Source organism: Drosophila serrata, unplaced genomic scaffold (assembly GCF_035046125.1).
Source record: "Drosophila serrata isolate PLE 108 unplaced genomic scaffold, ASM3504612v1 contig_66, whole genome shotgun sequence".
Taxonomy (NCBI): domain Eukaryota; kingdom Metazoa; phylum Arthropoda; class Insecta; order Diptera; family Drosophilidae; genus Drosophila; species Drosophila serrata.
In genome coordinates, this window is record NW_028256964.1 from 585,239 (window position 1) to 604,757 (window position 19,519).

General features: G+C 45.0%; 4 protein-coding genes across 9 annotated transcripts; all 4 read right to left on the reverse strand.

The window, feature by feature from the left end:
- Positions 1 to 32: 32 nt before the first annotated feature.
- Duba (Deubiquitinating enzyme A) lies at positions 33 to 4,187 on the reverse strand. Of its 3 annotated transcripts, none has more exons than XM_020948974.2 (8): positions 4,020 to 4,187; positions 3,313 to 3,821; positions 3,172 to 3,239; positions 2,206 to 2,749; positions 1,989 to 2,145; positions 1,175 to 1,928; positions 895 to 1,109; positions 33 to 841 (listed from the first exon to the last, which is right to left on the reverse strand). In XM_020948974.2, exons 2-8 carry the CDS (start codon positions 3,436 to 3,438, stop codon positions 747 to 749), a joined length of 1,959 nt encoding a protein of 652 aa, XP_020804633.2. In that variant the 5' UTR covers positions 3,439 to 3,821; positions 4,020 to 4,187; the 3' UTR covers positions 33 to 746. The 3 variants fall into 3 exon arrangements, with proteins under 3 accessions (XP_020804633.2, XP_020804635.2, XP_020804632.2); XM_020948976.2 differs by having other exon boundaries at positions 3,313 to 3,814; positions 4,020 to 4,166; XM_020948973.2 differs by lacking the exon at positions 4,020 to 4,187 and having other exon boundaries at positions 3,313 to 4,015.
- Positions 4,188 to 5,493: 1,306 nt separating this feature from the next.
- Positions 5,494 to 13,732, reverse strand: Muc68Ca (Mucin 68Ca). Its single transcript, XM_020949009.2, has one exon. The coding sequence runs from the start codon at positions 13,730 to 13,732 to the stop codon at positions 5,561 to 5,563; it is 8,172 nt and encodes a 2,723-aa protein (XP_020804668.2). The 3' UTR covers positions 5,494 to 5,560.
- A 452-nt stretch (positions 13,733 to 14,184) lies between these two features.
- Positions 14,185 to 17,642, reverse strand: Akr1B (Aldo-keto reductase 1B). Of its 3 annotated transcripts, none has more exons than XM_020948927.2 (6): positions 17,479 to 17,642; positions 17,337 to 17,421; positions 15,328 to 15,470; positions 14,784 to 15,267; positions 14,512 to 14,720; positions 14,185 to 14,308 (listed from the first exon to the last, which is right to left on the reverse strand). In XM_020948927.2, the coding sequence occupies exons 1-6, from the start codon at positions 17,610 to 17,612 to the stop codon at positions 14,263 to 14,265; spliced, it is 1,101 nt and encodes a 366-aa protein (XP_020804586.2). In that variant the 5' UTR covers positions 17,613 to 17,642; the 3' UTR covers positions 14,185 to 14,262. The 3 variants fall into 3 exon arrangements, with proteins under 3 accessions (XP_020804586.2, XP_020804585.2, XP_020804588.1); XM_020948926.2 differs by having other exon boundaries at positions 17,337 to 17,424; positions 17,479 to 17,615; XM_020948929.2 differs by lacking the exons at positions 17,337 to 17,421; positions 17,479 to 17,642 and adding an exon at positions 16,853 to 17,006.
- A 103-nt stretch (positions 17,643 to 17,745) lies between these two features.
- Positions 17,746 to 19,497, reverse strand: LOC110181252 (aldo-keto reductase family 1 member B1). Of its 2 annotated transcripts, none has more exons than XM_020948957.2 (5): positions 19,251 to 19,497; positions 19,007 to 19,197; positions 18,711 to 18,853; positions 17,955 to 18,653; positions 17,746 to 17,903 (listed from the first exon to the last, which is right to left on the reverse strand). In XM_020948957.2, exons 1-5 carry the CDS (start codon positions 19,300 to 19,302, stop codon positions 17,855 to 17,857), a joined length of 1,134 nt encoding a protein of 377 aa, XP_020804616.2. In that variant the 5' UTR covers positions 19,303 to 19,497; the 3' UTR covers positions 17,746 to 17,854. The 2 variants fall into 2 exon arrangements, with proteins under 2 accessions (XP_020804616.2, XP_020804617.2); XM_020948958.2 differs by having other exon boundaries at positions 19,007 to 19,170; positions 19,251 to 19,487.
- Between the last annotated feature and the right edge of the window lie 22 nt (positions 19,498 to 19,519).

Here is a 19,519-nt window from a genome sequence, read left to right on the forward strand (position 1 = left end):
TCATGAGAAATCCTCCCGAAACAATAACAATGTTTCTTGTTTTTCTGTGATTATTAATTTTGCTTTATTTAAGAGTACTCATAAATTACGATTATTATGCACCATTTATTGTATTTAATTAAATAATTAATCATTAGCATTATCCGTATTATTATTATCCGTATTGTGTGTGTATATGCATATGTATGTCGGGATGTTAGTTTTTTATTTAATTTTTACTTTATGCACGACGCAGGGATGTTCATTTACTGTCTGCTTACTAAAGTTAACTTTATGATTTAAGTTTTACAAAATAGCAATTAATTGTAAGGAGGGGGAAAAGGAACGTGACATATATTCATGGTATAAAAGCGGACTGGATCGTTTTTGGGGATCGACCTTTTATCAAAATTTGTGCTTAAATCAGCAAATTCATTAATGAACCTTCCTGGGACTTTCTTATTACAAAATATATGATCATATATATATATATATATACATATATATATAGGATAGTGTATGTGAGAGTGTAAAAGTGCTGCGAAAAGCAAGCCTGCTCCTTTTATCCATTAACGCGGCATGCCTGCTTTCATCAGCATTTTAAGATCGTCGATAATTTCTGCGTTTAGTTGAAGTTTTTGTTTTCCTTCTGTTGATTTTTTTTTGTTTTTTTTTTTTTGGTAAGTTTTGTGTTTCGTTTTCGTTGCGAAAAAGAACTGCTAAATCACTGTACAAAGAAGAAGGCGCAGCTGTCGGGGGGCAGCGGCCTACGGTCCGGAGAGATACTTGCGCTTCTGATCCTCCATATAATCGCGAGTGGACATTTGGATTGCCTGTTGCAGCATCTCGCTCTCGTTGACCCCTGTGAAGGGATCTTAGAAAAGCCTATCTATCAAAATATTAAACATTTCTCACCTTCATTGGCATAGGAAGCCTCAAGAAGTTCTTGATAGAAGCTGGAGTAGTTCTGCTGGCTGGACGACTGACCTTCGCCCCGCTTCTGTGGCGAAATGGAAGACTGCTTTGAGGTGCAAGGACGCTGCTCAGCATCCGGGGTATTGGCGCGAGCCACCGATGGAGCTGAATCCCGCTTCGGACTCTTTCGCAGCGGAGCCTCCAAAATATCAGTGCTGTTGGAAGAGAGTAGAAAAGTTAAACAAGCTAAAAAAGGAAGGAATACATCATCTCAACTCACCTCTTCCCAGCTAGAGGCACTTCTCGAGCCTCGTGGCGTCGCTTCTTTCTGAGGGCCGTGGCACGACGCTGAGTCTTTGATCCCTTGCCCGTCCGCTGACCCGTCGTTGACACTGTGCTCGGTGATGAGTTACCTCCGCAGTGACCTACCGAACTTGTGCTGCTCATGTCGGTGGTGTCGCTGTCATAGCCACCCATGTCATCCGATGCCAACTTGTGGGAAAACTGGCTCAATGTTTTGGGTGACAACGAAAAGGCTGCGACTGTGGGGTCCACAGCACCACTGGAGCTTGTCAATGTGGCGGCTGGATTGCCACTGCTGCCGGTCCCACCGCACATCGAGTACTTTGACGGCGAGGCATCGGAATCGGTGAGCGCCTCTGCAGAAGTTACCGTTGAGGATGTTGCCGATCCAGCGGCCGTGTTACTGCTGCGCGAACGTTGCATGTTATCGCGGCACCACTGCAGGTATGACTCACGAGCTATCTGCTCCTCGATGGCTTCATTGGTGGCCTCCCAGTCCGTTGTCTTCAGCTTGTCCTCGAACATGGTCTGTTCGATCTCCAGTTGTTCGCTAAGACGCACTGCCTCTGCGGTCTGAATTTCGGGCTTGTAACCAGCCAAGCCCAAGCCGACGCCCACAGTGGCATTATATGGATCCAAAATGGCATTGTAGTGGGAGCCGCGTTGATAGGACAGCCGCAAAGGAGGGTAGCCAGCCTGAGACTGTTCCGAGTTGAAGATGTTAATGGGAGCTGCAATAAAGTAAGTATTTGAGTAAGTGATTTCTCCCTATGAAATTCCCTTGAACTCACTCGATTGGTAGCAGTAGACCTCAACCGTGCGACTATATATCTCGGATATGGCCTGGATCTCGATGTGGTTGCCATGGGCATCACGAGCTCGCTTCCGCTGGATATAGCTGTTAATATCCTCGGTGACAAACTGTCCAAAGTACTCGCGATTTTCATGCTGCAAGTGGAAGTATTTGTTGTTAATACAAATATTTAAACAGAAATTCCAAGTACATACTATGTAATCCATGGTGTGCTGGCGAATCACATCGTGCATCTCCTCGTCGCCGTAGATCTGCAGGGAGATGGAGCGGAACAGGCAGGCGCCGTCCTCTTCCACAGGCTTTAGCTCGTATCCACGCTGATCCATGCATTTGGAAAACTCTACGTCGCGACGCTGCCACTCTTCCGCTGAAATGTTGTGCTCCTTGGGCTGTAGGTGTTCGTCCCCGCTGTTATAGCCCGAAAAGGCATCTTCCGACGATTTCAGTAGATTGGCAGTCGCCACCGTTGGCGGTGCAAGCTGTCCCTGAGCCGTAGGTACTGTGGAGCAGCCTAGGCCCAGATGTTCGGGTGAATTTCTGCCCACCGAGGGACTGCTGCTGCCGCTCGAAGTGGAAGTGGAAGGTGGACTATTGCATTTGCTACCAGACACGCCGCCGGATGCTCCTCCGCTGCCAGCCACCACGGCGGGATGGTTAAGTTTCTCGCGCTCGAGACGATCACGTTTGTGATGATGACCATGACTATCATGGTGGTCACGGCGCTTTGAACGGGCGTTGCTGCAAATTAGGAAAATATATGGAATATATTAATATTGATGGTATATTAATGAAATATTCAAAACTATTTCTTTGGCACAACGTAGTGTTTCACAGAAGTTGTAATAATTATTTGTAGCATCAAGAAACTATGTGCTAATGTCTTATTTGAGTTGTGAACGATAGAAAACTACACCAAACTAAAGGTAACGACGTTAATTTACTGCGCAAAAGGCGGAACCAAATGAACTCTTCTTTTTAGAAGTAGTTCGGTTTAGTAGTATAAGCTTAGGAGTGTGCCATTAAACCCTCTTCGAATTGCTTTGTAATATATGTAAGTTATGCACCAGAAATGCTATTTAATTGCTGCACTGTAAGGGGAATCCCCTTCAACACGTAACATGCAACTTCTAACGGTGACTGCGGAGGCAGGCGGCACTCACCTCTTGTGGGGGCTGCAGCGATGGGTGCGTGCCAGCTCGTCATAGACTTCGCCACGCCTTTGGGGACTCTAGTTGTGGTGGGCGAAAAGAAAAGGAAAAATGTGAAAAGGAGAAGAAAACCAGGTGAAAGGAAGCACTCACCTGGGCCTGGCTGGCCACCGACTGCTCTACCACCACCACCACCTGCGTCTCCTTGTTATCCGCATCGACCACATTGCCGGCCACACGCTTTGCACTGGGCGGTGCACTTACTGGCTTGATCGTCATGGTGCCGCTGCAGCTGCTGCTCCTATTCTACTGTCGCCCCAGTGGCGGTTGCCTTTGTTGCTGTTTCGTGCTCAGCTCACTTTCCCCAAATGTGCGTCATAAACGACGCTCCTCCGCGGTGCTACTGCTCGCGTTTTCCACCACTAACAAACTCGTCGGTGGTCCGCGTTCTTTGTCCGATTCCGCTTCCGTTTCAGTATCAGATGGCGAGATGTCGTCGCAGAAAATGCGACCTCAGAGGTTTCCTTTCACCCACCTTGCTCTGGCGCTGGGCTCTCCGTGCTTTGTGCCCCGAATCGTGGACAGGAAACGTAGATTTTTCGTGCGCTGAGCTGCGCTTGACTTTTGGGATTTGGAGATTTATCCCAGAAGCACACTAACAACTTGATTCGTCATGAAAAATAAAAATAATGAATACAAATTTCCAGATTTTCATCTGTTCTGTTTGTGCTTGTACATATATATGTGTGAGTGTGTGCGAGCCACTGCGTATGCCCGTGTGTGTGAGTGTGCTGTGTTTGCTATTGCTAACAATAATCGTTGGCCAAACGCCGCGCAAATAATCACCGACGCACACTCACCGCTTTAATGCGATTTGTCACCGAGTTCGGGGTTTTAGAGCCAGCGATTTAGATTCAATTTTGTATTGTTTTTAAGTCCTGTAATTCGATTTTTTATTTTGTGCACTTTGTGCTTCTTCTTGCTCTTTTCAAGATTATTTAGCACCATTTTAGCCTTGCCATCTGATTGCTGCGAGCCCATGTAAAGTTCAAATTTTACATTGTAGAGGGAGCTGTTGAGAAGAAAAATAAATATAAATATAAATATAGATAAAAATGTCGAACTAATGAAGCGGGAATTTTCGAATTATTCCCAAGCTGAGATGGCAACATCGGCAAACAACATGGAATGAAAAATTAACAGAAAAAAAAAAAGAATAAACGAAACACCATAAAGAGAAAATTTTTGATTCGAGATACGGTGCTTAAAAAATGTATACACCTTTGGAAAATATATGTTATGTGGGTATCATGTGCTCTCAAGAGAACCCCTGAAATATTCGCATTCTTTAAATTAATATTTATTAAAATATTAATATCATAACTCTTTAGATAATTTAATGTTTAAAAGCATTAATTTTAATTCAAAATGTTTTAACTGTGTTAAATAATAATAAATACATATCTCGTTTCAGTAATCATAAAAAATACTTTGGAATGCTTTTAGGATATCTGTATATAATTATATAAATATTATAGTTTAATACATAACCGGATGTTTCTTAAGAAAGTTCAAGATATATGAACTCTCGTTAAATAATGTCTGTCGGGCTTGCTTACCCAACAGTTTTCAGACTCTGCGCTATTAGAGATTGAATTCCAAAAAACCATTTGTCTAAATATGCTAAGTAAATATTAGTTTATTTCTTTTCGGAAAAAGTATAAAGCAGCGAAACACGTAATTCAAATTTTAGTCATCTATCCCAGCCATTATGAAGTCGAAGGTTCTGATAATAATCTTTTCGGTGTTACTTGGGGCCATATCATGCGCCTTCGCCCAAACTACTACAACCACTGAAGCTCCCTGGTCTCCTGCAGCTTCAACTGAATCTCCGCCAGCATCCCAATGGTCATGGACCGACTTTATTCAGTTTATCAAAAACAGCACCACCAGTTCAGGAAATAAATTTTACTTTTTCTTTTAAAGTGATTTTTTCCCCAGAATAAATATTGCAATAAAATGATTTAATTTGATCTACGTGTCACTTTCATATTTTTTACATTTCTATGTGTTCTGAGAAGATTTTATTATTTTGTTTATAACAGATAAATTGTTTCTAAGACTATATATTTTTTGTAATTTATACATTTCCCTGGTATTTCAAGACTTAGTCTATAATTCTTCAATAAACTAAACTTTATTGATACACTCTTAGAAATTTTATTTATAGTTTCACTTTAATGTACATATATGAGCCTGCTACGCTATTAAAAATAGTAAGCATAGAATCAACTTAAATAAAAATACGATTGATAATATTCAAATGCATATATTTTACAATCATATAAATTAAAGCCACACCTCCTTGTATTGAGGCTTATTCCAATGGAAGGGAATTACTTTAATATTGATTGCTCCATCTACCCCAACCGCTTCCGTATGGACGCCATCCATAGCGCCAGTTGGGCTGGGCTCCAACGCCCACCCATCGTCGGTTGCCCCACCAGTAGGGATATCTTCCGGTACCACGAACGGAGCCACCTTGTACCGCACTTTGGCTGCCCTCCGATTCATCCACATTCTGACCATCTACGGATACTGCTGCGCCATCCGTGCTCTCACTGCCTCCATTGGAGCTCCTGGACCAGGTTTGCGAGTCCTGCGACTGTCCTTCACCACTATTCTGACCTCTAGCGTATCTGAAACGAATGTCAGGAGATCCCTGGATACCAGAGTTTTCACTGGAGAATCCTGACCGCTGGGACCATGCTTGCCCGCCAGGAGATCCTCCTGGTCCTACAACGAATCCGTTGCTGTCATCCTCTGAGGAAATGCCCGTAGTGCTTCGTTTAATGAGCTTTGACCAGGAGTTGGATGAATCTCCGCTAGATTCCTCAATTGAAGGCTGGCTGCTGGAGCGACTAGTCCATGAAAGTGTGTGGATGGGATCGGATACTTTCTTCGATGTTGTTGACCATGAGTAGTTGGGTTCAATCTTAGGAGCCGCAGAAGACTTGGATGTTGTAACTGTGGTCACCGTTTTGCTTGTCTTTCCACTCGATTTAGGCAGACTAGAGGACTGCGAGGAATATGTCTTTGTTGTCTTTGTAATCGTCGAGCTTGACTTTCCACCATTAACACCGGAAACGATTTCAACTGATGGCAGAGATGATGACTGATTACTTCCGCTTGTGGACGTTGTTGTGGTTGTAGTTGAAGATTGGCTTGAGCTTCCAGGCTTGTCCGAAGAACTTCCCTGGGACACCTCCACAATGGGAGAGGATGATGCTCCAGATTGACTGTTATCCGAGCTGGATGTCACAGTTGTAGTAGTAGTTTTGCTAGATTTTGACTTTCCATTTGACTTGGGAACCTTTGAAGTCTTTGTTGAATAGGTCTTAGTTGTTTTGGTAGATGTCCAGCTGGCTTTACCACCATTTGAGGAGCTACCTTGGGTGACTTTGACGACAGGAACTGTCGATGTGCTAGATTGTCCGTCATTTGAAGTAGTTGTCGTTGAGGTCGTAGTCGTGGACGAGGCTTGGTTCGAGTTTTTACCTTCGCCTGATGAACTTCCCTGGGACACCTCCACAATTGGAGACGTTGATGCTCCAGATTGACTGTTATCCGAGCTGGATGTCACAGTTGTAGTAGTAGTCTTGCTAGAGTTTGACTTTCCATTTGACTTGGGAACCTTTGAAGTCTTTGAAGAATAGGTCTTCGTTGTTTTGGTAGATTTCCAGCCAGATTTTCCGTCATTAACACCTGCAGTGACATCAACCGATGGCAGGGACGAGGAGCTTGACTTATTACTTCCGCTCGAGGAAGTAGTTGTTGTTGTCGTTGAAGATTGGCTTGAGCTTCCACGCTTGTCTGATGAACTTCCCTGGGACACCTCCACAATGGGAGAGGATGCTCCAGAGTCATTATTGTTCGAGCTGGATGTCACAGTTGTTGTAGTAGTTGACTTTCCACTTGACTTGGGCACCTTTGAGGTCTTTGATGAATAGGTCTTCGTTGTTTTGGTAGATTTCCAGCTCGATTTACCACCTTTGGAGGGTCTACCTTTGGTAACTTTGACGCCAGGAGACGTCGATGTGGTAGATTTTCCGTCATCCGAAGATGTAGTTGTAGTAGTCGTGGTCGTGGACGAAGACTGGCTGGAGCTTCCATCATTGTTGGAGGAGCCATCCTGGGTGACCTCTACAACAGGAGCAGACGGGTAGCTGGATTGTCCCTCATCCGAGGATGTAGTTGTAGTAGTCGTGGTCGTGGACGAAGACTGGCTGGAGCTTCCATTATCATTGGAGGAGCCATCCTGGGTGACCTCTACAACAGGATCAGACGAGGAGCTGGATTGTCCCTCATCCGAGGATGTAGTTGTAGTAGTCGTGGTCGTGGACGAAGACTGGCTGGAGCTTCCATCATTGTTGGAGGAGCCATCCTGGGTGACCTCTACAACAGGAGCAGACGGGTAGCTGGATTGTCCCTCATCCGAGGATGTAGTTGTAGTAGTCGTGGTCGTGGACGAAGACTGGCTGGAGCTTCCATTATCATTGGAGGAGCCATCCTGGGTGACCTCTACAACAGGAGCAGACGGGGAGCTGGATTGTCCCTCATCCGAGGATGTAGTTGTAGTAGTCGTGGTCGTGGACGAAGACTGGCTGGAGCTTCCATTATCATTGGAGGAGCCATCCTGGGTGACCTCTACAACAGGAGCAGACGGGGAGCTGGATTGTCCCTCATCCGAGGATGTAGTTGTAGTAGTCGTGGTCGTGGACGAAGACTGGCTGGAGCTTCCATTATCATTGGAGGAGCCATCCTGGGTGACCTCTACAACAGGAGCAGGCGGAGAGCTGGATTGTCCCTCATCCGAGGATGTAGTTGTAGTAGTCGTGGTCGTAGACGAAGACTGGCTGGAGCTTCCATCATTGTTGGAGGAGCCATCCTGGGTGACCTCTACAACAGGAGCAGACGAGGAGCTGGATTGTCCCTCATCCGAGGATGTAGTTGTAGTAGTCGTGGTCGTGGACGAAGACTGGCTGGAGCTTCCATCATTGTTGGAGGAGCCATCCTGGGTGACCTCTACAACAGGATCAGACGAGGAGCTGGATTGTCCCTCATCCGAGGATGTAGTTGTAGTAGTCGTGGTCGTGGACGAAGACTGGCTGGAGCTTCCATCATTGTTTGAGGAGCCATCCTGGGTGACCTCTACAACAGGAGCAGACTGAGAGCTGGATTGTCCCTCATCCGAGGATGTAGTTGTAGTAGTCGTGGTCGTGGACGAAGACTGGCTGGAGCTTCCATCATTGGAGGAGCCATCCTGGGTGACCTCTACAACAGGAGAAGACGGAGAGCTGGATTGTCCCTCATCCGAGGATGTAGTTGTAGTAGTCGTGGTCGTGGACGAAGACTGGCTGGAGCTTCCATCATTGTTTGAGGAGCCATCCTGGGTGACCTCTACAACAGGAGCAGACTGAGAGCTGGATTGTCCCTCATCCGAGGATGTAGTTGTAGTAGTCGTGGTCGTGGACGAAGACTGGCTGGAGCTTCCATTATCATTGGAGGAGCCATCCTGGGTGACCTCTACAACAGGATCAGACGAGGAGCTGGATTGTCCCTCATCCGAGGATGTAGTTGTAGTAGTCGTGGTCGTGGACGAAGACTGGCTGGAGCTTCCATCATTGTTTGAGGAGCCATCCTGGGTGACCTCTACAACAGGAGCAGACTGAGAGCTGGATTGTCCCTCATCCGAGGATGTAGTTGTAGTAGTCGTGGTCGTGGACGAAGACTGGCTGGAGCTTCCATCATTGGAGGAGCCATCCTGGGTGACCTCTACAACAGGAGAAGACGGAGAGCTGGATTGTCCCTCATCCGAGGATGTAGTTGTAGTAGTCGTGGTCGTGGACGAAGACTGGCTGGAGCTTCCATCATTGTTCGAGGAGCCATCCTGGGTGACCTCTACAACAGGATCAGACGAGGAGCTGGATTGTCCCTCATCCGAGGATGTAGTTGTAGTAGTCGTGGTCGTGGACGAAGACTGGCTGGAGCTTCCATTATCATTGGAGGAGCCATCCTGGGTGACCTCTACAACAGGATCAGACGAGGAGCTGGATTGTCCCTCATCCGAGGATGTAGTTGTAGTAGTCGTGGTCGTGGACGAAGACTGGCTGGAGCTTCCATCATTGGAGGAGCCATCCTGGGTGAACTCTACAACAGGAGAAGACGGAGAGCTGGATTGTCCCTCATCCGAGGATGTAGTTGTAGTAGTCGTGGTCGTGGACGAAGACTGGCTGGAGCTTCCATCATTGGAGGAGCCATCCTGGGTGACCTCTACAACAGGAGAAGACGGAGAGCTGGATTGTCCCTCATCCGAGGATGTAGTTGTAGTAGTCGTGGTCGTGGACGAAGACTGGCTGGAGCTTCCATCATTGTTTGAGGAGCCATCCTGGGTGACCTCTACAACAGGAGCAGACTGAGAGCTGGATTGTCCCTCATCCGAGGATGTAGTTGTAGTAGTCGTGGTCGTGGACGAAGACTGGCTGGAGCTTCCATCATTGGAGGAGCCATCCTGGGTGACCTCTACAACAGGAGAAGACGGAGAGCTGGATTGTCCCTCATCCGAGGATGTAGTTGTAGTAGTCGTGGTCGTGGACGAAGACTGGCTGGAGCTTCCATCATTGTTGGAGGAGCCATCCTGGGTGACCTCTACAACAGGAGCAGACGAGGAGCTGGATTGTCCCTCATCCGAGGATGTAGTTGTAGTAGTCGTGGTCGTGGACGAAGACTGGCTGGAGCTTCCATTACCATTGGAGGAGCCATCCTGGGTGACCTCTACAACAGGAGCAGACGGGGAGCTGGATTGTCCCTCATCCGAGGATGTAGTTGTAGTAGTCGTGGTCGTGGACGAAGACTGGCTGGAGCTTCCATCATTGTTTGAGGAGCCATCCTGGGTGACCTCTACAACAGGAGCAGACGGAGAGCTGGATTGTCCCTCATCCGAGGATGTAGTTGTAGTTGTCGTGGTCGTGGACGAAGACTGGCTGGAGCTTCCATCATTGTTGGAGGAGCCATCCTGGGTGACCTCTACAACAGGATCAGACGAGGAGCTGGATTGTCCCTCATCCGAGGATGTAGTTGTAGTAGTCGTGGTCGTGGACGAAGACTGGCTGGAGCTTCCATTACCATTGGAGGAGCCATCCTGGGTGACCTCTACAACAGGAGCAGACGGGGAGCTGGATTGTCCCTCATCCGAGGATGTAGTTGTAGTAGTCGTGGTCGTGGACGAAGACTGGCTGGAGCTTCCATTACCATTGGAGGAGCCATCCTGGGTGACCTCTACAACAGGAGCAGACGAGGAGCTGGATTGTCCCTCATCCGAGGATGTAGTTGTAGTAGTCGTGGTCGTGGACGAAGACTGGCTGGAGCTTCCATCATTGTTGGAGGAGCCATCCTGGGTGACCTCTACAACAGGATCAGACGAGGAGCTGGATTGTCCCTCATCCGAGGATGTAGTTGTAGTAGTCGTGGTCGTGGACGAAGACTGGCTGGAGCTTCCATCATTGTTGGAGGAGCCATCCTGGGTGACCTCTACAACAGGAGCAGACGATGAGCTGTATTGTCCCTCATCTGAGGATGTAGTTGTAGTAGTCGTGGTCGTGGACGAAGACTGGCTGGAGCTTCCATCATTGTTGGAGGAGCCATCCTGGGTGACCTCTACAACAGGAGCAGACGATGAGCTGGATTGTCCCTCATCCGAGGATGTAGTTGTAGTAGTCGTGGTCGTGGACGAAGACTGGCTGGAGCTTCCATCATTGTTGGAGGAGCCATCCTGGGTGACCTCTACAACAGGATCAGACGAGGAGCTGGATTGTCCCTCATCCGAGGATGTAGTTGTAGTAGTCGTGGTCGTGGACGAAGACTGGCTGGAGCTTCCATCATTGTTTGAGGAGCCATCCTGGGTGACCTCTACAACAGGAGCAGGCGGAGAGTTGGATTGTCCATCATCCGAGGATGTAGTTGTAGTAGTCGTGGTCGTGGACGAAGACTGGCTGGAGCTTCCATTATCATTGGAGGAGCCATCCTGGGTGACCTCTACAACAGGATCAGACGAAGAGCTGGATTGTCCCTCATCCGAGGATGTAGTTGTAGTAGTCGTGGTCGTGGACGAAGACTGGCTGGAGCTTCCATTATCATTGGAGGAGCCATCCTGGGTGACCTCTACAACAGGAGCAGGCGGAGAGTTGGATTGTCCATCATCCGAGGATGTAGTTGTAGTAGTCGTGGTCGTGGACGAAGACTGGCTGGAGCTTCCATTATCATTGGAGGAGCCATCCTGGGTGACCTCTACAACAGGATCAGACGAGGAGCTGGATTGTCCATCATCCGAGGATGTAGTTGTAGTAGTCGTGGTCGTGGACGAAGACTGGCTGGAGCTTCCATTATCATTGGAGGAGCCATCCTGGGTGACCTCTACAACAGGAGCAGACGGGGAGCTGGATTGTCCCTCATCCGAGGATGTAGTTGTAGTAGTCGTGGTCGTGGACGAAGACTGGCTGGAGCTTCCATTATCATTGGAGGAGCCATCCTGGGTGACCTCTACAACAGGAGCAGGCGGAGAGTTGGATTGTCCATCATCCGAGGATGTAGTTGTAGTAGTCGTGGTCGTGGACGAAGACTGGCTGGAGCTTCCATTATCATTGGAGGAGCCATCCTGGGTGACCTCTACAACAGGATCAGACGAAGAGCTGGATTGTCCCTCATCCGAGGATGTAGTTGTAGTAGTCGTGGTAGTGGACGAAGACTGGCTGGAGCTTCCATTATCATTGGAGGAGCCATCCTGGGTGACCTCTACAACAGGAGCAGACGGGGAGCTGGCTTGTCCCTCATCCGAGGATGTAGTTGTAGTAGTCGTGGTCGTGGACGAAGACTGGCTGGAGCTTCCATCATTGTTGGAGGAGCCATCCTGGGTGACCTCTACAACAGGATCAGACGAGGAGCTGGATTGTCCCTCATCCGAGGATGTAGTTGTAGTAGTCGTGGTCGTGGACGAAGACTGGCTGGAGCTTCCATTATCATTGGAGGAGCCATCCTGGGTGACCTCTACAACAGGAGCAGACGGGGAGCTGGCTTGTCCCTCATCCGAGGATGTAGTTGTAGTAGTCGTGGTCGTGGACGAAGACTGGCTGGAGCTTCCATCATTGTTGGAGGAGCCATCCTGGGTGACCTCTACAACAGGATCAGACGAGGAGCTGGATTGTCCCTCATCCGAGGATGTAGTTGTAGTAGTCGTGGTCGTGGACGAAGACTGGCTGGAGCTTCCATTATCATTGGAGGAGCCATCCTGGGTGACCTCTACAACAGGAGCAGACGAGGAGCTGGATTGTCCCTCATCCGAGGATGTAGTTGTAGTAGTCGTGGTCGTGGACGAAGACTGGCTGGAGCTTCCATCATTGTTGGAGGAGCCATCCTGGGTGACCTCTACAACAGGATCAGACGAGGAGCTGGATTGTCCATCATTCGAGGATGTAGTTGTAGTTGTCGTGGTCGTGGACGAAGACTGGCTGGAGCTTCCATCATTGTTTGAGGAGCCATCCTGGGTGACCTCTACAACAGGAGCAGACGATGGGCTGGATTGTCCCTCATCCGAGGATGTAGTTGTAGTAGTCGTGGTCGTGGACGAAGACTGGCTGGAGCTTCCATTATAATTGGAGGAGCCATCCTGGGTGACCTCTACAACAGGATCAGACGAGGAGTTGGATTGTCCCTCATCCGAGGATGTAGTTGTAGTCGTCGTGGTCGTGGACGAAGACTGGCTGGAGCTTCCATCATTGTTGGAGGAGCCATCCTGGGTGACCTCTACAACAGGATCAGACGAGGAGCTGGATTGTCCCTCATCCGAGGATGTAGTTGTAGTAGTCGTGGTCGTGGACGAAGACTGGCTGGAGCTTCCATCATTGTTGGAGGAGCCATCCTGGGTGACCTCTACAACAGGATCAGACGAGGAGCTGGATTGTCCCTCATCCGAGGATGTAGTTGTAGTAGTCGTGGTCGTGGACGAAGACTGGCTGGAGCTTCCATCATTGTTGGAGGAGCCATCCTGGGTGACTTCTACTCCGGAGTTGGAAGACTGACCCCCATTTGAGGATGTTGTCGATGTTGTCGTGGTTGTCGTTGAGGATGAGGACTCGCTGGACACTCCATTATCATTAATGTCATCAGAGGAAGAACTTGACTGGCCTTCGTTTGATTGACTTGTAGTGTCATATATTTCGTCGAGTATACTAGAACTCTCATTCGATAGTTCAAGTTTCTTTTTTCCATTGGCACAATTCACATAATTAGGATTTCCGAGCAATTCGCCGTCGTGGAGTAGAAGAAGCTTTCCGAAGAGTCTATCCAGCAGCCATAGACGTATATCCTTTCGTATTTCAATTAAAGTTTGTCGAACACTTTCACAACACGGCTGGGGCTTAATATCCGGGGTAGCCACCGCCGTAACCGTTTGAGATTGAGATTGGGCCGCTGCGAGGGCCACCAGAGCGGCCACAACCGCGACGAAAATCAAGCGCATGATCCTCCAAAAGACCTGGAGTCGGATCAAAAAGATCTGTTGCCAAATTTTGGGATTTGAAACCTTTTATACCCTAGCCCGAGGTGTATTTCGGATATTTGCGTAGATGCTTTTGTATTGCAAATTTCATTTGCTAAACAACATTTGGTACTTCTTTTGTTCTCCCCCGAAAATAAGACAAAAACTGAGCAAACTGTCTGAACTATACTATATATGTACAAGCAAATACCTCCTTTAAATACCTATTAGAGAAACAACTGTGCAAAATATTTGTTCTTAGCTTGGCTTAAACACTTGTTAGATATTTTGACTTTACGTAAATTGCTCGCTCGTGTCGGAATTATACGTCAGAGGTGCATTAGCCAATTTTTTGTTAACAATTGATTTAAGACACACATGGGAGCCGTTTATTTGGTCAGCCAGTTTTTAAAGTAAATGTAGGATACATAAAATAGTTTCTCTTTTGTTTATTCATACGATTTGTGATTAATATGATTGTGTAACAAGCTAAAATATTTGATTATTCTCTATTAGTATTCATCATTCTCGAAGGGATGGTGGGGGTGTCCAAAGAGTCTGTAAATATTAAGAGATTATTAATGTAGTTTATTTAGATTAATACAGCATATTAAGATCAACAAAACAGCTATTAAAAAGAGGTCATGCGTTGAAAATTATAAATATTAATATTGCTTTCTTCTTAATTGTTTGCTTGGCAAATATATTAATTGTACTTATTAAAATTAGGTGGAATAGAAATAATGTTCTTTGACACTTACGCCTCGATAGCAACCAGGCGACCGTTGCACTCAAAGGTCTCAATGATCTTGACCTCCTCGGGTGTCAGCTCAAAGTCAAAGACCTGGAAGTTGGACTCAATGCGTTCCTTGGTCACCGATTTGGGAATCACAATATTGCCACGTTGAATCTGGTAACGGATAAGAATCTGTCCTGTGGTCTTGTTCTTCTTTGCGGCAAGTTCCTTAATCTATGATTATAAAAATTGTTGTATAATTTATGTAAATATTTAAATCTGACTATCAAAACGAACCTTAGGCTCCTCCAGGATAACCGGATCACCAGCCTTGGCCCAGGGGCGGTTAGGCGAACCCAAAGGACTGTAGGCAGTGATCGTAATACCCTTCGATCTGCAGTATTCAATCAGTTTCTTCTGCTGCAGATATGGATGGCACTCGACCTGGTTGGTGGCTGGAACGATCTTGGCCACAGCCAAAATACGCTCGATCTGCCTCTTATTGAAGTTAGAAACTCCAATGGATTTGACCAGACCATCTTCCACCAACTTCTCCATGGCCTTCCAGGTATCGACATAATCCACATCCGATTGGGCAGTCTTGCCATCCTTATCAACAGGGAATAGCTCACCACCTTCCTGGTAACCCATGGGCCAGTGGATCAGGTAAAGATCGAGGTACTTCAGCCTCAGAGCGCTCAGTGTTTTCTCCACAGCGGTCCTGACCAGCTTGGGACTGTGGAATGTGTTCCATACCTTGCTGGTGATGAACAGATCCTCACTGCAAAGAAACGAGGTTTAATAAACGAAGTGTGAATGGAATTCAGAGTTAAGGACGAACCGCTTGACAACACCCTCCTTGATCTTGGCTTCAACACCCTCTCCGACCTCATCTTCATTTTGGTAAACATGAGCACAGTCAATGTGCCTATAACCAGCATCGATGGCGATTTTTACAGCCTCAGTTACCTGACCCTTGGGGCTCTGGAAAAGAAAATACATAAGAAAATGTCAGTTTAAAAAATAGAAAAGCTCAAGGAATTGGTAGCATTAATTGGATTTATTAAAAATGGATTTAAATTCATTTCATTTATGAATTCTTTGTTAATATAAAAATTGAACACATTTCAATAATAAATAAAATAGGAAAGCTCTAGGAATTAGTAACATTAATTGGATTTATTAAGTGTTCATTAATTAATTAATGATTAATTAATAATTAATTATGTATTAATGCTTCGTTAATATAAAAATGGAAATTTTTCAATAAGAAATGAAGGTCTTTGGAAGAATCTAGAGTACGTCATGGTAGAAACCCAATTTCGAAATATTTCAAAATTCGGTCTATCTGACACTTGGCGCCACTTATGAGTACTCTTATTAACTTCAATTCTAACATCTTATAATTAAAATTGATTTCGTTAGGAATATTTAATAAAATATATGAGCCATTAATAATATTAAAAGGGAAACGGAAGTTTAGCTTGTCTGGAATTTTGTGGGAATAAACGTTCATTTGATTTTGACATAATTTGCCTAAACTTTGACCTTCTAATTTATGACTGTAATAATTCATTAATTGTGCTGAATAATATTAGGCATTGTACGATTGCAAAAGATAAGGTCAAATACCGAAATACCCTTATAATACCCTTGCTAATTAAGCTCAGCTTATCAGTAGTTTTTTCACGTTTCAATCTATTTAGATTTCCAGCTGTCTGTGTATGAATTTCACTTGAATATAATGAGAATTCTTGTTGTAGCTTTTGAGGGGCGCGTTTGTAATTTAAAACCCCTCCCTTTTTTTTAAACAGAACTCCTCTTACAAACTGGAACAATCTTGTTTAATAAATCCTCTCCACTTCAGATAAGTGTATTTATTAACTCCTCAAACTACATTCATATCAGATGATGATGCAGCATAAAGTTGTGAAATTCTTTAAAAAGCCTAAGAAGGCAGGGAAATAAGGGTCACCTTGGCTTGGCCAGAAGCTCGAGAAAGATCCTCAAATCATTGGAAACTAACAATTATGGAGCATTAGTTAATTTCGTAGTATTGCTGCCACATTCAACACTCCCCCACACACACACTTACATATATGTACAAATGTTTAGTAATACTAACAAAACACGACCGGCAAACTATCAGCAATGCGACGCGTGTTTGCTATTTTATCTCCTCCATTTGTATTTTATTTATTATTTTTTCTGTCTGTCATTAGAGCACAAGAGAACTAAGCAAAAATAAAACGGGAAGTCGTGGGCAGCGGAAAACTACTGCTTACAGCGATAAAATACCCACAAATGGGATAAATAAAAAGCTATGTAATTGATTTTATTCTATTATAATTACTTATTATACTTACGCCCCAGGTTCCCAGACCAATAATGGGGATCTCCTTGCCGTTGTTGAACTTAACAGTGGGTACTTTGGGTGCCATTTTGTTTGCTGTTACTCGGTAAGGATTTATAAATATATAATACAAAACGCCGGCGTTTCTTAAAAAAACAGAACTGAACAATGTCACCCAGCTGGGGGCCGGTTTTATAAGCCAAAAGCTTGTTAAAAAACGCAGAAAAAGCTTTTTAAACAGGGTTGCAGCGGCATAATTTAAAAACAGCTGAGCGATCTCAAGCGTTAAATTTAAATTTCAACCCCTTGAAAATGTTTATTTTAAAATCCTTCATTTCATATTACTTTATATTTTATTTATTCATAGTTAATATTTTATATTTCTTTATATATTATTATATTTCTTTATATATTATTATATTTAAAAAGTTCAAAAACTGACAAAAGTGAAACAGTTTTAAAAAACAAAACAACAGATATTCTGCAATAATACTTACATTCCAAGTTCCAAGTCCAATTATAGGTATTTCATTGCAATCATTAAAGACTATTTTGGGAACTTTAGGGATGTCCTTTTGACAACTGCTAAATAACTCTTAATTAACAAATAGATAAGTCTAAAGTTTTCCAATTATATACCTAATTAATCGCTCAATGTTTCCAGCATTTTTAATAGAGTTCCCAAGCATTGGTTGTGTTAGTTGATTTTTCAAGAGAGAGCTCATGTTTGTTATATAATTCTTATTTAATTGAAATATGTAATGTCTTGCCATGAATAAATAATGCTAAGCTTACTTTAATTTGACAATTTTCCTACACAAAAAATAGCATGATAAAGATGTAAATAAAAATGAAAAGCAACATTTTAAGGGTCCAGAATAAAAGCTAAAGCAATAGACTCATAAATTTGCATAGCAAAATACATGGATTTATTAAATCATCTTTAAAACAAGATAAATCTTAAACAATAATTCCTGCTAAATTCCTTCCTTCCATCCATTCCACCAAAAGTAATCTATTGTGACTGGCCAGGCTCGAAGGGATGATGTGGATGACCATAAGCCCTGAAAAATATCAATTAATATAAATATATTTAAGGTAATAATAAAACCTACGCCTTCATGGTCATAAAACGACCATTGCAGTCCAAATCATCGATAGCCTTGGTATCATCTATGGCCAATTCAAAGTCCCAGATCCGCTTGAAGTTGTCGCTCATGTGATGCTTGGTCACCGAACGCGGTATGACGATGATGCCCGACTGCGTCTGATACCGGAGCAGGACCTGGGCCGGCGTCCTGCCGTACTTCTCCGCTATGGCCAATATTGTGGGATGCTGCAGCAAGGGATATGCCCCGGGCTTCTCATACGGCGTATGACCCGATCCCAGAGAGCTGTAGGCGGTCACAGCTATGGCATTGTCATAGCACAGCGTAATCAGTGACTTCTGGCGCAGGTACGGGTGGCATTCGATTTGGAGCACCACCGGCTTTAACTTGGCCACGCCCAGCAGTCGATTGATTTGCTGCTCATTAAAGTTGGACACCCCAATTGCATGGACCAGTCCCTCATCCACCAGCTCCTCCATAGCCCGCCATGTGTCCACGTAGTCTATGTCCTCGAACACCGCCTTATTCGTATCCGGACAGGTGGGATAGAGATTATCGCCCGACTTGTATGCCATGGGCCAGTGCATGAGGTAGAGATCCAGGTAATTGACTTCCAGATTCCTCAAACTTGTCTCGCAGGCGCCACGCACTAGCTCCGGCTTGTGATAAGTGTTCCACAGTTTGCTCGTGATAAAGAGGCTTTCACTAAAGGAGTTTAGAGTTGGTTAAAAATTTAATTTTCCAGATTTTCATATAACTTACCGTGTGACAATACCCTCCTCCATTTTCTCCCGGAGGGCAGCGCCCACCTGTGCCTCATTGCCATATATGTGGGCGCAATCAAAGTGCCGATAGCCAATGTCGATGGCATCTTTGACGGCTTGTGTGATGACCTCCGGAGGACTCTAAATTCAATGGTTAAAGGTTACAAACTTGCAAAAAGCTAAAATGCAGGGAAAGCTCGTAAAGCTTTAGCATTGACCGTGAAATAAACATTGCAAGTGCAATTCTTTGGGCCATTATTTAATAGCATTATTACCACATTCAGTCGGACTCACCCGCCAGGTCCCAAGACCCACCATTGGCATATTTTTCCCATTGCTCAGTAGAAAGTTTGGAGTGGACATTTTTTGGGTTATTCCCTCCTCTTTATATGAATTTGTGTTATAAACGGCGGACCCGTGCGTTTTGTATGGCTTAATTTTATTATTTAGCAAATGAACTAAGACACAGGGGACCGTTAATTTGGCTACAGATAAAAATGCTTTGTGACAGCTTCAGAAGCCAACTATATATACATACGTAAATTGTTTAAATTTAGAAACTTGTGAGCTAGTAGACCTTCGCGGAACATAGTCGATTTGCGACCTAAGAGAATTTACAAAATGGCCACTTGGCAATCAATAAAATTTAAGAATTTATTTATTTTTCAGAGCTGTAATGATTCTTTCGGTTTGAAGTTTGGCTCTTGTTATTTCCATTTTTGATCAAGCTTAGTAGGCTTTCTTAAATTATTTCAGAGTGTTACACGCCTTACCCAATCGAAACCAATTTGCTAGTCTCAAGTATTA

What these genes read in the sequence shown, in the direction of transcription:
- Akr1B (XM_020948926.2), bottom strand. Translation starts at nt 17,612, where the DNA reads ATGGCAAGACATTACATATTTCAATTAAATAAGAATTATATAACAAAC. An exon ending in AACATTGAGCGATTAATTAG is followed by an intron (nt 17,425 to 17,478) that starts GTATATAATTGG and finishes AGAGTTATTTAG; the next exon opens with CAGTTGTCAAAAGGACATCC. An exon ending in CGCCTGGTTGCTATCGAGGC is followed by an intron (nt 14,309 to 14,511) that starts GTAAGTGTCAAA and finishes TAATATTTACAG; the next exon opens with ACTCTTTGGACACCCCCACC.
- Duba (XM_020948974.2), bottom strand. Translation starts at nt 3,438, where the DNA reads ATGACGATCAAGCCAGTAAGTGCACCGCCCAGTGCAAAGCGTGTGGCC. An exon ending in CGGTGGCCAGCCAGGCCCAG is followed by an intron (nt 3,240 to 3,312) that starts GTGAGTGCTTCC and finishes CACCACAACTAG; the next exon opens with AGTCCCCAAAGGCGTGGCGA. An exon ending in GGTCTACTGCTACCAATCGA is followed by an intron (nt 1,929 to 1,988) that starts GTGAGTTCAAGG and finishes ACTTTATTGCAG; the next exon opens with CTCCCATTAACATCTTCAAC.
- LOC110181252 (XM_020948957.2), bottom strand. Translation starts at nt 19,302, where the DNA reads ATGTTCCGCGAAGGTCTACTAGCTCACAAGTTTCTAAATTTAAACAAT. An exon ending in TGGGTCTTGGGACCTGGCGG is followed by an intron (nt 18,854 to 19,006) that starts GTGAGTCCGACT and finishes CATTGAATTTAG; the next exon opens with AGTCCTCCGGAGGTCATCAC. An exon ending in GAGGAGGGTATTGTCACACG is followed by an intron (nt 18,654 to 18,710) that starts GTAAGTTATATG and finishes AAACTCCTTTAG; the next exon opens with TGAAAGCCTCTTTATCACGA.
- Muc68Ca (XM_020949009.2), bottom strand. Translation starts at nt 13,732, where the DNA reads ATGCGCTTGATTTTCGTCGCGGTTGTGGCCGCTCTGGTGGCCCTCGCA.